Source organism: Ceratotherium simum, chromosome 5, assembly GCF_057802395.1.
Source record: "Ceratotherium simum simum isolate JZ-2026a chromosome 5, ASM5780239v1, whole genome shotgun sequence".
Taxonomy (NCBI): Eukaryota; Metazoa; Chordata; class Mammalia; order Perissodactyla; family Rhinocerotidae; genus Ceratotherium; species Ceratotherium simum.
In genome coordinates this window covers 30,887,928-30,905,875 of record NC_141904.1, presented here as the reverse complement: position 1 = coordinate 30,905,875, position 17,948 = coordinate 30,887,928, and the positions used below count along the sequence as shown (strand labels likewise).

The window sequence follows — 17,948 nt, the reverse complement described above, 5'->3', positions numbered from 1 at the left end:
CTTGTAGAGGTATAGCCAGTATAAAATGTGAAAAGGAATGCGAAAACATTGTGAAAAATATAAATTGTTATATATAATCAAACCTTTTTTTTTTTAATCAGAAATCCTAACGATGAAAAATATAGATCTATCCGGATTGGAAACACAGCTTTTTCTACTAGACTCTTGCCCGTCAGAGGAGCCGTTGAATGTTTATTTGAAATGGGCTTTGAAGAGGTAAGTATGTTCAAGGGTTTCTTCTCCCCAGTTCATGTGCAAAGTAGTCATTGTAGTTTTGATGGATAATTATCTAAGATAATATTTTTTTATTAATTGATCATTTTTGAAATCTGTGGAACTAGTTGTTTCTTCACCTATTAGACATTTAAAAGTCACAATAAATATACTTTAAAATCACAAGAAAATACGACAACTCTCCCATAGGGAAAATTCTTTCTGAGAAGTCTCAGTCCTTTAGAATAGGTCGGTAAGCGTGCAACCCAAGGACCAAGTTGTGGCTCACTTTAGCAAAAATCTGATTTGTGAGCACACATGAATAGGGTCCAGCCACCTGTCTCCAGTAAGAAACAAAAAGCGTAAACACAGAAAAGCTGAGTTTAGTTGCCACAAATAAGTATTTTCTTCTATGACAGGAGAGAAGGATTTCTGTGTTGTTTTGTTTTTAGGTTAAAAGAAAAGTTTGGTGTTTCCATCTTCTGGAATCTTGTGGCATAGTTTAATTTTATGATACAATGAAAGTAGTTATCAAGATTGTGAATTTTCTTTATGTATGTAAGCTTAACCATTTCTAGTTTATAGACTATTGAAAGAAGTTGAACCAGGTTATGGAGACTCAATAGTCAGTAGAAGTCAGAATCGGCAAGGCTGTAGAAATTGTTAAAGAGATATGCTGAGTTGCTCTAGGATGCACTTTCCTTCCTGCCTCTCTGCTTCCCTCCCCAGATTCTGTTCCAGGCCCTAGAGATATAGTAGTGAACTATGTAGATGTAGATTCCATCTCACATGGAGCTTGTATGCTAATAGGTTAGACAGACAGTAGAGGTGAAAACAAAGATGAGCACGAAGAAGGAAATAGGACACTGTAATATAATAAAAAACAACTGTAGTGACAGGCAGCTACGTAAGAATGGGTGGTCAAGGAAGGCCTCTGAGGAGATAGTGTTTGAGCTGGAACCTGAGTAACAAGAAGCAGTTCAGGTACCTGAAGCTCAGGTAAGAGTATTTCAGGTGGAAGGATTCACATGTGCAAAGGGCTTCTAGCAGGAGTAGCACAGAAAGTAGCTACAGAGGCCGGCAGAGGCCAGGGCATGGGGTTTTGAGGACTGTGATAAAGACTTGGACCTCTTCTAAGTGAGATGGGAAGCCATTGGAAAGGGAAGGGAAGAATATTTTTAAAGATTACCCTCGCTGTTGTAAAGAGAATATTCTGGATATTCAGGGATGGGGGCAAGGGACAAAGCAGGGAGACCAGTTAGAAAGCATGTTAGTCTCAATGAGAAATGTTAGTGGTTTGTGTAAGTTCCGTGAAGGCAGGGCTTTTTGCCTATTTTGTTCCCTATGTCGTTAGTTCCTGGAATAGTGCTGGTGTATTAAAGACTCATAGCAGTGGAGATGGGGGAGAAGTAGAGGGATCCAGGATTTCTTTTTGAAGCAGAGTCTACAGGACTTGCTGGTGAATTGGATGTGGGGTATAAGGGAAAAGAAGGAATCAGGGATGACTTCTAGGTTTTGGTTGGAGCAACTAACTGGATGGGAATACTATTAATTGAGAATGAGAAACCTTGGAGAATAACAGATGTCAGGGGAGAAATCACTACCTATCTTTTGGATAATTATAACTGATATACCGTTAAATATTCAAATAGAGATGTCAGGTAGGTAGTTGGATATATGAGTCTGTAACTCAAAAGGAGAGGTCCAGCTGGAGGTATAAATTATGGTGTCATCTGCTTGTAGTTACAGATATCGGATACAGAGGATTTAAACCATAGAGGGGGAAAATTGAGAACACTGCTGATTTTGTTCAAGGAAATGCAGATTTTTGAGAGTTAAATGACAGGAAAATTGCGTAAATGACACCCAGAGACTGTACTAATTTCTCATTGTTGAAGTGTCACAGATTCAGTGGAATCAGATTTGCCTTTCATCCAGCAAATATTCGAGTGCCAGGTGGTGTGACGAACCGTCCCAGTTTGCCTGGGACTGGCCTGATTTTAGGACTGAAAGTCTCATATCCCAGAAAACCCCTCAGTCTCAGGCAGACCTGAAGGTTGGTCACACTGGTGCTAGGTAACAAGCCAGATTGAGACTTGCAGTAGTATTTGACGCAAATGGAGTCACAATTTCAGAAAAGATTAACATGTTTTGATAAGACTAATTTATACTTAAAGTTTCTGGTTGGCTTTGAACTTGACACTTAAGGACCTGTGGGAAAGTAATGGTTTCATCATTGGCTCAGTTGCAGGAGGAACCGGTGGAGCTGAAACTAAACTCTGCCACTAAAAGGAAACTTGGTGGGCTTTGATGAAGTAGGAATCTAAGACCTATCCCCAAATTTTCAACTGTAGATTAAAATCCTGGACACTTTTGGACCCACTAGTTTCTGATGCTGAGTTCTTTTTTATCAAAATTCTGAGAAGGAAGTTGAGAAAGATGGATCCAAGTGGATATGTGACCCATCAGGCTAGCTTAGTGGAGTGGTTCTCACCAGGAGCCATGCCCACCCTCCATCCATACCCTTGTCCCCCTCCTGAGGATGGGGCATTCGAGAAGGGCAGTTTTGATTGTCTTGGTGACTGAAAGATATTACCAGCATTTAGTGGGCAGGGGCCAGGTTTGCTTAACATCTGGCAATAAGAATCGTCTCAGCAAAAATGCATTGAGAAACACAGGTTTGTTAAATACTAGAATTCTCATCAAGTTCTTAAAATGTTATTGGATCTAGTGCATTAAGCCTGTAACTTTGTCCTTTTGTGAAAGTACGGTGCTGTTGATTAAACTTTTTTGGTACAGACATTTTGGCTATAGTCATGTTCTTTTAGGACTGGTCCTGAAAAGATAGAAGGGAAGGAAGCAAGGCATGAGCAGCATCTCTGTCTTACCAGGCCCTCTCTGAGGTGTGGACTGAGACATAGATCCAGACACCTGTCACGCTATTTTTCCATCTGTGTCCATGGTGTCATCTACCTTTCTCAGTGCTACACTAACAGTATGAGATCAGAAGCCTCCATATTGGATTTTAAACCAGATGTCTGGTTTCTCTTTCCAGACTTCGTCATAGATGTGAGGTGGTTCCTTCTAATGTTGGAAAAGTCATTGTGTTCCAATTTGTGCCAGTCATTATAACAGTAGAAATGTTCTGTTTTTGCTCAACCCTTCCAACTGTTTGCACAAGCTTGTGGTTTTGGATCTTTGTTCAGTCTAAGATGGAGTCAGTTATAACCTAACAATTAAGGTCATGCAGTTTGAATCCTTGCTCTGACAATTCTGTAGCATCAGGCAAGTTATTTAACTTCTCTGAGCCTTCATATTTTCATATAAAAAGTGGGGATAAACCTAATACTTACCTTTCAGGGTGATTGTGAGAAGTACTTAAGATAGTATATGTGTATGTAAAATGCTTAGCACAGTACATAGAACACATTAAACACAATAAATGGTAGTAGTCTTTTTTGCAGCTATTATGGGTAATATATGCAGCTTGCTGGCCTCCTCCAGCTTTTTAAAAAGGATTGATATAGAATTGATTTTCATGTCATTAATGAGTAATGTCTTGGTCACTTGAATCCTGTAGGTCTACCATCACCAGGAAAATAAGGTCATTCTCAATTGTGGAGTTTAATTTAAATGCTCACAATTTACAAGTCTGTCTGCCACATGTCATAACCGTTTTATCTCATTTGCAGTAGTTGGAATTACTGTTTTAACACTGTTGCTTCTCAACACCTTGAAACTTCATTGAATATATTTTCATTTCACTTTTTTTATCGTTTTGTACTTTGCTGACTGTTTTACATTGTGAGCTTATTATAATGTTTATTGTATCTCAAAGTACTCTGATTATATTATGGGTATTCATTAAATGAATCACTACTTAAAGAACTGGATTTTTATTGTTTGATTTTTTGTTTTGTTTGGACCACCTTTGTATTACTGTTAACAACCCATAGTTTTGAATTGACCATCAAGGTATATTTTTGTTATCTTGGGAGAATTAGTGGATCCCATATGCAGATATCTAATCATGTAGCTATTCTTTAAAGACTTGGGTTTAGAAGATTCGAAGGTTATTATATAGCTTCATATTGTTTTTATGTGACCCATGATCATTTTGTATGGCTGTATCTCTAGTATCATTATTATTTCATAGGGAATTTCATAGAGAATAGTAGTATCGTATACGATTGCAAAGAAGATAGGAATGTCATTTGTGCAATTCTTATGAGGCTTTCTGACTTATTATTCCTAAAAGATAAAATATTTTACTAAGATCCTTTGAACTAATGAAATAGGCTAAGCATTATATGTTAACAAGAGACAAGTTTTCTTAATTTTCTGGTTTGTTAGCCATTACTTTTGACTGTATAAAAAAAAGTGCCATAACGGTAAGAAAACAGAATGATTGTAAAAATATGATGTATTCTGTAGTATTGGCTTCATTTTATATATATATATATATATATATATATATATATGAATGACAATATAAAACAAAGGTTAAAATTTTTCCTAATTTTATAAATTCCAGGGAGAAACACATCTTATCTTTCCTAAAAAAGCTTCAGTGGAGCAGCTGCAAAAAATTCGTGACCTGATTGCCATAGAGAGAAGTAGCAGATTAGATGGATCAAATAAGAGCCACAAAGTAGAATTACCTCAGCAACCTGCAACCAGTACCCCGCTTCCTACAACACAGTCTTCAAATCCTAATGGGTTAACCCAGCATGCAGGGAACAGTGAAGGGCAGTCATCAAATCCGCTGTCTGCTCCAATGGTAATGTTACAATTAAACCTTCCTTAACTGTTCCTTTCAAAGTGTTGAAAGAGCAAAAACTTTGATATATGTTATGATTTGTTTCTGAATTTATGCCCAAGTTATTCTGGGTTCTTATAATTCTGATACATTTAAATTTCCTCAGCTCTTTATATAACTCAAATTTGTAATAAAAGTGGGGAAAATGGCTCTCTTTTATTTATACTTTTAAATCTTAACTTGTGGTTTATTGCTTCTGAGGCAGCCTAAGTTTTGTTTAATTTATCATTTGTAAATGTATCTGTTGTCTTGGTACTTAAATCAGTTACATAAATTAGCATATGTCTTTAACCTAAAACAAAGTAATGGACTTGCTGGACAGAGGTATGGCCATTAAATAAGATTTCCTCTACTGCACTGACACTTCTGATCTAAATTTTACCTGCTGCCATTAACCATGGGGATTATTAATTCCAACAACCTAACCATTATCAATGCCTCAATTTAATAAAAAATCAGCTTCTTTAGGTTTAAGGTAAATAATAATGCATTAATTTACTGATAGTGGTGCTAGCAAATTAATGAAGTTTAGTTATTAGAATATATAGATAGATACTTCTGAAGAACTGAAATCAAACTTCTGATGTCTTACAGGTGTTCTTGGTACACCTGAATGATCTCGTATGAGGAAATTGTCGTGTTTACAAAAGTCCCTTTTGATAAAGGTCCTTAAGTATTCTAAATTTTCACTGTCAGAAAAATCTTTTTGATTTTTTTATAGCAATTTTATTAGTAGCCAGCTTAAACTTAAATCCTCATTTTAATTTTGGTAAAACACTTTGTCACCATCCTCCATATAGCAGAACTTTATATACAGTCAGTTATTAAATCTACCCTTAATTTTCTCCAGCTGAATAATTCCAGAGCCTTGAACCTCACCTCCCTAGTAGTCAAATGATTGGCAGTCATTCCTTTGTGAAGGCTGAGAGGGCCAAAAGATTGTTGTTGTTAAAAATTTAAGAATAAAGGTGGTAGGGGCTGTCAGGGGAAGAGTCAGAGAGTTACTGTCCTTTTATGTAATTGTTGTTGAGTGGTTTCCAAACCTTTTTCGTGGAGGATTAGCTCTTCTAAAACATATTCCTTGGTGCCTCAATTGACTTTGGTTAACCTTTAAGTCTTTAAAATATTTTCTCCTCTCATTAGCTTCACAGCTGATGTCTATTTATAATAATAATAAATGCAGCTAGTGTTTATGAATGCTTCTGAGAAACTGTTACTGGATACTGTTGGATCAGCTGGTGATGATGCTAAGTGGCTGTGGGCTGAGATAGCATATGTGAAAGCTTTTTTGTGTGTGTGTGTGTTGCAATATCTATCAAGGTCTGTATTTTGTTTATTGCAGTAACATTGGTTTATGACATTGTAAAAATTTCAGGTGTACATCATTGCACTTCTATTTCTGCATAGATTTGAAAACCACAAAAGACTTTAAATGTTCCCCCTTGGTAATCATAGTTCTTTGTGTAAAGTATCTGGGCTGCTTCATTGAGTACAAAGTTATCACAGAGTAACAGGAAAGTGGGACTACTGAACCTGAATGTGACAGAATACTAACCTTAGTCACTCCGTTCCTTAGAACAGTGGTGTCCCACTCTTTTGATTGTACATCTTACCAGTAGTAAAATGTTAAGTACATGACCCAATAAGTGTCTATTTACTTATAAATTATATGCTTCTATACTAATATATTATGTACCTTATAGAAAATCATGTAAAAAAGGGTGAAATAAAAAGTAGATCTAAGATGCACCCCAGTAGATTCTTTTGTGCCCCTCTCTGAGAATGTGTATTCCACCTTGGAATACCTGAGGTCTTCATCAGTTTTGCTATTAAGGTTGATTTAGATATAGAAGCATATTTAATCTCTTCGTGGGCTTTTACCACCTTTTCTTATCAGTTTTCTAATTAAAGTGTTAGAATATATCTTTTAAGATTCCCTGCTTTATCTTTTGTTGAATCTCAGTATGACAGTTTAAAATGGACAGTGTTAACCAGTCTTATAGAAAAGCATATAATGCATGAAAACATTTTATTTTACAAAATAGCTCTTTCCTGAACTAAGTAGTATTTTGTTAGGGTTCTGACTTAGGAAATTCATTCACATCTTCTGAATCTTCTTTTACTTCTTTCCTTTTTTTGATTCCTATCCTGGCAATTCAGATATAGTTTGAGGTCTTTAAAACTCTAATTACCAGAAAGCCTCTGGATACTACACTAAAAACAAAATGTCATTGTATTGCCAAAGCAAATTTAGAGTTTAGAAGAAAATAAACTATCTTTCTCAAAGACATATGCTCTTAGTAGGCTAGTGTATGTCAACTTTTACTTCTCTAGTACTTGGGACAAAGTATCTTTTTGTGTGTTCTTTAAGGGATGTTCTTTAAGGGAAACAAGAATGAATCTTGTTTTTTATAGCCAACTCGTGGTTATCCATGGATCACTGGAATACACATTTTTAAAAAGTATTTAGTTATTTAAGCTTTTATCACCACTAGTTTGTATACTTCAGAATTTGACAGTTAATGTTCTCCTGCCTTGCCCTTTGAGTAGGGATACTAATTGAGAATTAAAATGGATCAAAGTCAAGCAGCAGGAGAGAGATTAAAAAAGCATTTAACCTGTGTATAAAGTAGACAAATCTTGAGCACTAATGAGCTTCCTAACTATTATAATATTTCTTTGGTTAAAACTATATCAAGTAAAATTTTGAAATATAAGACAAGGTGATAGTCACTGATGTTGAAGCTTGGCAGTAAGCTTTTCCTTAAGATATAAAATACTGGAATGTATTGGTACTCAATAAATGCTGATGGTTGTTAGAAACTTATTTTGCTGCCTTTTTTGGTTATTTTATGTAAATAGAATTATACAATATGTAGTCTTTTGCTTCCAGCCTCTTTTGCTTTGTATGTTTTTGAAGTGTATCCATATTGTAGGATGTATCAGTATTTTGAGTATTCCATGATAGGCATTTGGGTTGGTTCCCATGTTTGCCTATTATGAATAATGCTGCTATGATCATTCACATACAAGGCTCTGTGTGGACATATGTTTTCATTTCTCTTGGGTAGATTCCTAGGAGTGGAACCACTGGGTTTTATGGTAAGTTTATGTTTAATGTTTTAAGAAATTGCAAGCTGTTTTCCAAACTTGCTACACACCATTTTACATTCTCACCAGCAGTGTGTGAAGGTCCAATTTCTCAATATCCTCACCCACACTTTTTATTGTCTTTTGTAGCATAGCCATTTTAGTAGATATTAAAGTAGTAACTCATTGTGGCTTTAATTTGCATTTCCCTAATCACCCAACTGATTTTTAAATTTGCTAGTTATACATGCTGAGTTTTTAGCTTCCTGATAACCCTTTTATGTTTTTTATACCCTTTGCCTTCTGAAAGCAGATTCAAAATAGCAGACAGTTTTTCAGACATAGAGCCTCACAATGTTAGATGCATTATGTTTCCAATTTTGCAACTTTATCTAGTTTGAAAAGGTGATTCTGAAGTATGATTTGCTTAAAATAAGCATTCAGCAGTTATTACACAGCTAGTCTAAATGTATGCTTTTATTTTGCATGACTACTTTTAGAATGTTTATGAAATTGTTAGACTTTTCATCAACTCTCTTATCACTCTATAAATTATTGCCCATTGTGTATATGGGTATGGATGTATTTATTTAAAAGAATTATCATTTGAGATTATTTCATTGAAATTTTTTATAAAAATAATATAGTAGTATTAGATAATGATAAATAATAAAATGAGTTAGTTACTTTTTAAACTAATTTAATCTCATAAAACAATGTTAGTCTCGATCTATATGTGATCTTTGTAAGAGAAGAAATCTATTTGGAAGTAAGATTTAAATGTCTAATTTCCTGTTCATGAATCTACCATTGATTTTTTTTTTTCTGTGAGGAAGATCAGCCCTGAGCTAACATCCGTGCTAATCCTCCTCTTTTTGCTGAGGAGGACTGGCTCTGAGCTAACATCTATTGCCAGTCCTCCTGCATTTTTTTCCCCCAAAGCCCCAGTAGATAGTTGTATGTCATAGCTGCACATCCTTCTAGTTGCTGTATGTGGGAAGCGGCCTCAGCATGGCCAGAGAAGCGGTGCGTCGGTGCGCCGCCAGGCCAGTAGTGGATCGCCTGCACTTAACCGCTAAGCCAGGGGCCGGCCCAAACCTACCATTCTTAAAGGTGAAATATGCCTACATACCTTTCAATAGGGGATTACTTAAATTAGGACACATCCTTAAATCAGCAGTCTTAGCATTTGTTAAAAATGATGATGTGGTCTATTTTGACATAAAGAGAATTATTTTGTGGGAAAAAAGATGAACTGAGAATTCCATAATTAAACAATATATGTTGTGTGTATGTGTATAATATTTCAATTTTTCTTATGAAAAAAGAAGGTCTAAAAGCTACACATAGATGTCTTAGCCATAATTGCCTGTGAGTAGTGAAATTATGGGTGATTTCATATTATTTGTACCATTCGGTGTTTCCTGAAATTGTTTTTTTCAAGATTTGTTACTTTTATAAATAGAAAAAAAGGTTTTTTGTAAGAAATATAAGTTTACTGAAGTCACAAGTTGATTAAAACTATCATTAAAAATTTATTAAAAAGAACCTTTGTTTTTAATTTTCTAGGTTCTAAATTTAAAAGCCACAAAACCAAAGGGTTGAATAATGGTAGAAAGAGGGCTAGCGGGCTTGGGAAGCTTTGGTTCTTTACTAAAGAAGTAAATTTGTTAATCCAGCTTCCACTGGTTATATCACATGATTTGACAAAATACACACCTTGTACTTTTTTCTCTTAAAGAGTCTTAAGATATATCTCACATTAGAAACCAAAATAATTGGAATCCAAGTATGATTAGTGAAGAAAAAATTTTTTTGATCTAAATCAGATTTCACATTTTATTTATTTATTTATTTTTTAATTTTTTGTTTATTGCAGTAACATTGGTTTATAACATTGTAAAAATTTCAGGTGTACATCATTGTACTTCTATTTCTGCATAGATTACATCATGTTCACCACCAAAATACTAATTACAACCCGTCACCACACATATGTACCGAATTATCCCTTTCACCCTCCTCCCTCCCCCCTTCCCCTCTGGTAACCACCAATCCAATCTCTGTCCCTATGTGTTTGTTTATTGTTGTTATTATCTACTACTTAATGAAGGAAATCATACGGTATTTGACCTTCTGCCTCTGACTTATTTCACTTTGCATTATACCCTCAATGTCCATCCACGTTGTCACAAATGGCTGGATTTCATCATTTCTTATGGCTGAGTAGTATTCCATTGTGTATATGTACCACATCTTCTTTATCCATTCATCCCTTGATGGGCACTTAGGTTGCTTCCAAGTCTTGGCTATTGTGAATAACGCTGCAATGAACACAGGGGTGCATGTACCTTTGCAAATTGGTGTTTTCAAGTTCTTTGGATAAATACCCAACAGTGGAATAGCTGGATCATATGGTAGTTCTATCCTTGCTTTTTTGAGGAATCTCCATACTGTTTTCCATAGTAGCTGCACCAGTTTGCACTCCCACCAGCAGTGTATGAGAGTTCCCTTCTCTCCACATCCTCTCCAACACATGTTGTTTCCTGTCTTGTTAATTATAGCCATTCTGACGGGCGTGAGGTGATATCTCATTGTAGTTTTGATTTGCATTTCCCTGATAGTTAATGATTTTGAACATCTTTTCATGTGTCTGTTGGCCATCTGTATATCTTCTTTGGAGAAATGTCTGTTCAGGTCTTTTGCCCATTTTTTAATTGGGTTGTTAGTTTTGTTGTTGTTGAGATGCATGAGTTCTTTATATATTTTGGAGATTAAGCCCTTATCAGATGTATGGTTTGCAAATATCTTCTCCGAATTGTTAGGTTGTCTTTTCGTTTTGTTGATGGTTTCCTTTGCTGTGCAGAAGCTTTTTAGTTTGATGTAGTCCCATTTGTTTATTTTTTCTATTGTTTCTCTTGCCCGGTCAGATGTGGTGTTTGAAAAGATGTTGCTAAGACCGATGTTGATGAGCGTACTGCCTATGTTTTCTTCTAGAAGTTTCATAGTTTCAGGTCTTACATTCAAGTCTTTAATCCATTTGGAGTTAATTTTTGTGTATGGTGTAAGGTAAGGGTCTACTTTCATTCTTTTGCATGTGGCTATCCAGTTTTCCCAACACCATTTGTTGAAGAGACTTTCTTTTCCCCATTGTATGTTCTTGGCTCTTTTGTCAAAGATTAGCTGTCCATAGATGTGCTGGTTTATTTCTGGGCTTTCGATTCTATTCCATTGATCTGTGTGTCTGTTTTTGTGCCAGTACCATGCTGTTTTGGTTACTATAGCTTTGTAGTATATTTTGAAATCAGGGAGTGTGATACCTCCAGCTTTGTTCTTTTTTCTCAGGATTCCTTTAGCTATTCGGGGTCTTTTGTTGTTCCATATAAATTTTAGGATTCTTTGTTTTATTTCTGTGAAAAATGTTGGAACATTGATAGGGATTGCATTGAATCTATAGATGGCTTTAGGAAGTATGGACATCTTAACTATGTTAATTCTTCCAATCCAAGAGCACGGAATATCTTTCCATTTCTTTGTGTCTTCAATTTCTTTCAGAAATGTTTTATAGTTTTCGGTATACAGATCTTTCACCTCTTTGGTTAAGTTTATTCCTAGGTATTTTATTCTTTTTGTTGCAATTGTAAATGGGATGGTATTCTTAATTTCTCTTTCTGCTACTTCGTTGTTAGTGTACAGAAATGCAACTGATTTTTGTATGTTGATTTTGTATCCTGCAACTTTACCATATTCGTTTATTACTTCTAAAAGTTTTCTGGTGGATTCTTTAGGGTTTTCTATATATAAAATCATGTCATCTGCAAATAGTGACAGTTTCACTTCTTCCTTTCCAATTTGGATCCCTTTTCTTTCTTTCTCTTGCCTGATTGCTCTGGCTAGGACTTCCAATACTATGTTAAATAGGAGTGGTGACAGTGGGCATCCTTGTCTGGTTCCTGTTCTTAGAGGGATAGCTTTCAGTTTTTCACCATTGAGGATGGTATTAGCTGTGGGTTTCTCATATATGGTCTTTATTATTTTGAAGTACTTTCCTTCTATACCCATTTTATTCAGAGTTTTTATCATAAATGGATGCTGTATCTTGTCAAATGCTTTCTCTGCATCTATTGAGATGATCATGTGATTTTTGTTCTTCATTTTGTTAATGTGGTGTATTACGTTGATTGATTTGCGAATGTTAAACCATCCCTGCATCCCTGGAATAAATCCCACTTGATCATGGTGTATAATCTTTTTAACGTATTGTTGTATGCGATTTGCTAGTATTTTGTTGAGGATTTTCGCATCGATGTTCATCAGTGATATTGGCCTGTAATTTTCTTTTTTTGTGTTGTCCTTGTCTGGTTTTGGTATCAGGGTAATGTCAGCTTCGTAGAATGAGTTAGGGAGCTTCCCCCCCTCCTCAATTTTTTGGAAGAGTTTGAGAAGGATAGGTATTAAGTCTTCTTTGAATTTGACAAAATACACACCTTGTACTTTTTTCTCTTAAAGAGTCTTAAGATATATCTCACATTAGAAACCAAAATAATTGGAATCCAAGTATGATTAGTGAAGAAAAAATTTTTTTGATCTAAAACAGATTTCACATTTTAAACTTCCGTTTGTACTCCAAATAACTGTAACTTGCTCAAGCAATTAACTGCTGCCTTATGGACGTGGTTACCCAGCTGTTGTAATCGCCATGCAATCAGCAAACTTCTATTTTTATGACTTAGTTTTCTTGGAGTTCTACCAATGAATATGTAAAGAAATAAGGCAAGAAAATAAATTTTATTGTTCAAGTTCATTTGAGTTCCATTAAAAACCACAATGAATGAGGTAATTTCTGGATTAAAAAGTATTAAATTGAAAGTAAAAATCCTCTGGATGAGTTCTTACCCTCTCAGTAAATGAAAATCTGCATTTAAGAAAAAAGAGATACCACTGTAAGTGCCTCATTTTTATAAGAATTCTTTCAAATAAAAATGGAGACATTTCATTTTTTATGAAATGTATCAGTTCTGGTAGAGGAATATATTCCTCCCTGTTGTGAATACCCTCAATTTCTCATCCCCAAATCTTCAACAAGTTTCTTCAGTCATCTGTTGCACTCATCCCTTCTGTTAGTGGAAGAATTGTCTGCTCTTGATAAAAACCTGTCCCTCCTCTGGGCCTGTATCCCTTCTCCTCTCTTCACTGTGGGATCTCACATGGACCGTGCCCAGTCTTGAACCTCCTCTTTTCTTGGGGATTCTTCTCAATGGCATTTAAACCTTGCTTTAGGCCAGTTTTCACCTAAGGTTGGACCATTGGCATCAGAATGACCTGGACATGCAGATTCCTGGACATACCCCAGACTGGCTGAACCGGAAAGGGAGAGGGGGACCCTGGGAATCTGCATTTTTCACAAGCAGATTAATGTTTAAGAATCTTTCCTGTAAGCTCTCTTATCTTGGAAACAAGCCAGCACACAAATATCCCTGGATCTTGCATGTCCTGTATTTCTCACTTCCTCTTTACAGCAGGTTTCGGGAAGAGTCCCCTGTGTGCATCACTGCATTTTTACTTCTCATATACTTGTCTAGTAGATCTCCATACTCTAATTATGTGCCCTATTAGTAAAATATTTTTGAACATATCCTCTCGATATGTATTTGTTTATAAATTATATAAATGTACTATTATGCTGATATACTATATACATTATAAAACAATGTAAGGAGGAGCTAAAAAAGGTAAATATTTTTAATTTAAAAAAATATATTGGGTGCCAGCCCAGTGGCGTAGCGGTTAAGTGTGCGTGCTCCACTGCGGCGGCTCAGGGTTCTAGGGTTCAGATCCCGGGCACGCACCAACACACTGCTTGTCAAGCCATGCTGTGGGGGCGTCCCATATAAAGTGGAGGAAGATGGGCATGGATGTTAGCCCAGGGCCAGTCTTCCTCAGCAGAAAGAGGAGGATTGGCGACAGATGTTAGCTCAGGGCTAATCTTGCTCACACACACACACACACAAAAATATATACATATATTAACTATGTCATCTAATGAATGTGAATATTAATCTATATTTTAAATAGTATCGATAATTTTGAATTTGGGGGCTAACTTTGTCAGATCTCAGCAGATTGTGATTTTTTCCCCCATTAAAATGTAGCTGTTGAAGGGCTTATACTAGAAAAGTAGAAGATGTGTTAGCCCTGCCATTTTCTTCTTCTTCACATGTGCTTACATTATTAGTATTAGCCTCAATGCGTAGAGGTCTTTGTAATCTTTTTTAAGCCAAGTTAAGAGTTAATTTAGTTAAAACTACATAGTATAATCTGTAAATCCACTTAATGGAATGCATTTGAACTGCAAAACTTTGTAACATTGTGAGAGCAGAAATAGGATTGAGCCCTGCCTCTGTTAACCCCTCTGCTTTGTGGTACTTTCTTCACTTGAGATAACTTCTCTAGCCTGAGAGGGAGCCTCTGTTAATCCAAATATTAAATATTATTATAACTTAATTGCTTTTTGAACAAAAAAATAATATAAATAGAAGTTCTAATATTTTCTGTCCACATTCCAGTGGACTATTTTGTACAGCTCCTTTGGTGCACTTAGCCCACTTTGGGACACCACTTAGACAACTAAGTCTCTTACAGCTTGTTTTCCTTATTAACGCTATTGCAAAACTTCTTACTAAGATCGTCAGCAATCTCCATGCTGCTAAATTTAATGGACTTTTTTTCAGTTCATTTCTACTTGACCATATGTAGTTTTTAGCTGAGTTGATCGTTTCCTGGTTTTTTCCCTACTATAAGTGGTTCAACTGTTGACCCTTTTGGTCATATCAAAAATCTGTGGATCATTCCCACGTATTTTTCTACTTTTCCAAGTGCCCCCTGACTCCACAGTTCAGTCACCAAGACTTGTTGATTGTACTTCCTAAGTTCTTTTCATATCCGTTCACTTTTCTACAACTACCGTAACCACCCTAGTTCAAGCCACCAGCCGTCTCAGAGTTCTGTAGTTGGCCCCCATTAGGTCTTCTGATATCTGCTTTCTCCACACTACAGCTAGAGTGATATTCTGAAAACACAAATCTGATCGTTTTGCTCCCTTGTGTAATTAATAGCTTCCCATTACAATGGAAAGAGATAGGAAAGATCGAGCTACCTTATCAACCCATCTTCATCCTCAGCTTTCCCTCTCCACCATTTTCCCCTTAGTTTGCTATGTTCTAGACACCCTGATCTTCTGTCTGATCTTTCACAATATATTAAGCTTATCCCCCTGCATGCACACATCCCAGCTACCTGCGTGCTCTTTTGACAGGAATAGTCTTTCCCCTCCCTATTTACTAGCTTCTTCTCATCTTTCATATTTTACCACAAATGTCATTTCTTCTAGGTTTAGAATCCCATTATACAGTCTCACTATCCTCTATATTGGTTTTATAACTCTTATCAAATACCTATGAATAAATTGTCTGACTTATTACTGTATCCCCAGTACCTAGCAAATAATAAAGGCTCGTTAAATATTTGAGTAAATGAACATTGTTATATCAGTACTTTTTTCTGTATCGATAGACTTATACTTACTCTGTGGGGATAATGTCCTTGTCTACTTTGACCTCCATTATTCTTCCAATATCTAATACATATACACACACCCTTACACACAGTCAAATATTTGTGGACTTAATGTGGTAGTTCTGTCATTCTTGGTTTAATGCCTTTCCTCCCTTAGAGTGTGGAGTGATCATGTCTGTCTCGTACATCCATCCCTAGTACTGAATTCAGTACCTGACATTAAGTATTTGGTAATGGCTTTTATTGTTTTTAATTAATCTGTCTCCACCTTTTAATATACACGTTTAACCCATTCGTATTTACTGTAATTGCTAATATGTTTGAACTTATTTCTGACATCTTATTTTGTGTCTATGTCCTTGCTTTCTTGCTTTTTTCTTTTTTCCCTATTTTTGGTTCGTGTAGATTGATCAAATTTTCTTCCATTATATTCCTTCTAATAGTTACGAAGTTAAATATCCTCTTTTTAGTCTTCTAATTATTGCCATTAAATTTTTAATGCAAATATTTACTTTTATATTTTTCTGCCAACATCTTATGACAAGACTGGAACCTCAAAAAGATTTTACTCTCTTTCTGCTCCCTTCCCTGCCACCTTCCTTATGAGAAAATTTGAGATTTTGCTTTTCAGTTATGATTATTTATTTATAACAATAAGAACTTAAATTTTATTAGTTTGGTGTTTTGGTTTGTTTTTCTTTTAACTCCAGGTTCTACTCCTTGGTGTTCTATTTATTTACTTTGGCTATATTATATTTTGGGGGGACAATAATTTCTCTAATAATTCTTTTTGATTGGTTTTGGGAGTGGTATACTTTCTGTGTTGTTACGTATCAGAAAATGTATTTATTTTGCTCTTCTATGTGATTAGTTTGGCTGAGTATGAATCCTACATTCCCAGTCATTTTCCCTCAGAATTTCAAAGATTTTACTTCATTGTTTCCAATAAGATCTCTGATATTATTGAAGGCTTTTAGGATTTTATTTTTGTCTTTACTTTTATGAAATGTCACTATTATATGCCTAGGGTTTTTTTTCCATTCATACTGGCTCTTTCTTTAACTCTCAGAAATTTGTTTCCATTATTTCTTTGAGAAGTTTCTCTCTCATTTTTTTCTACTCTACTTTCTAGACTTCCTGTTAGCTAGATTTGGGAACTTTTGAATTTATCCTTAATGTCCATTTGTTCTTTTTGTGCTGCATTCTCAGAAAATGTCTTGGCTCAGTCTTCTAATTGATTGATCACCCTTTAGCTATGTTTATTCTACTGTTTGATACTGTATGTGCTTTCTTATTTATTTCAGTATTTAAATTTTTAATTTTCAAGATCCAAAGTTGTCTTAGTATATAGTCGTCTATAGTATACTCTTGAATCTCTGAAGATAGACTTTTAGTCTTTTTCTGTATTTGCTGCTGTTGCTACAGGGTTAGGTCCTCTCATGCTGATTCTGACAGATCTTCCTAATAGGATGGGTTGTTGTAGATGCATATGAATTTGAGAGTTCCTAAATGCGAATACTGCATCTGTTTCTAGCAACTGTGGGGAGGGGCAGGACATGCCGTACCAGAAGCAACCGTTCTGAGCTCGGACACTCCTCTTTCCTTTTGAGAATCTAAGCATCCTCCCTCACTGCTCAGAGGCACGCTTCTTTGTGGACAAACGGGTCGGGGGGGACACCAGAATGTCTAGCTGTTCCTCCTGCAGAGCCCAGCCAGTCTCCCTAATGCTTGCTCCAAGGCCCCTTCCTGCTCTGTGGATCCTCTGGATCCTTTGCTCTTGGGATTATTTATTTATTTATTTTTGGCTTCAACAATAAAAATTTATTTTCTCACAGTTCTGAAGGCTAGATGTCCAAGATCAAGGTGTTGGGAGGCTTGTTTTCTTCTGAAGCCTCTTTCCTTGGCTTGTAGATGGGTCCCTTCTTGGTGTGTCCTCACATGGTCTTTCTGCTGTGCATGCGCATCCCTGATGTCTCCCTGTGTCCAGGTGTCCTCTTTTTTTTTTTTTTCCTTGTTGCACTAACATTGGTTTATAACATTATATAAACTTCAGGTGTACATCATTATATGTCTGTTTCTGCATAGATTACATCATGTTCTCATGTTCACCACCCAAATACTAGTTACAATCCATCACCACACACATGTGCCTAATTATCTCTTTCATCCCCCTCCCTCCCTTCTTCCCCTCTGGTAACCACCAATCCAATCTCTGTCTCTATGTGTTTGTTGTTGTTTTTATCTCCTACTT

General features: G+C 35.9%; 1 protein-coding gene across 2 annotated transcripts in view; it reads left to right on the top strand.

Annotated features, from left to right (window-relative positions):
• NGLY1 (N-glycanase 1) overlaps window positions 1-17,948 on the top strand; it is a 52,764-nt gene that overhangs the window by 7,004 nt on the left and 27,812 nt on the right. For both annotated transcript variants that reach the window (XM_004419432.3, XM_004419431.2), the window contains exons 2-3: window positions 102-216; window positions 4,748-4,993. In XM_004419432.3, the coding sequence (XP_004419489.2) occupies window positions 102-216; window positions 4,748-4,993 (361 nt within the window). The remainder of the gene's footprint in view (window positions 1-101; window positions 217-4,747; window positions 4,994-17,948) is intronic.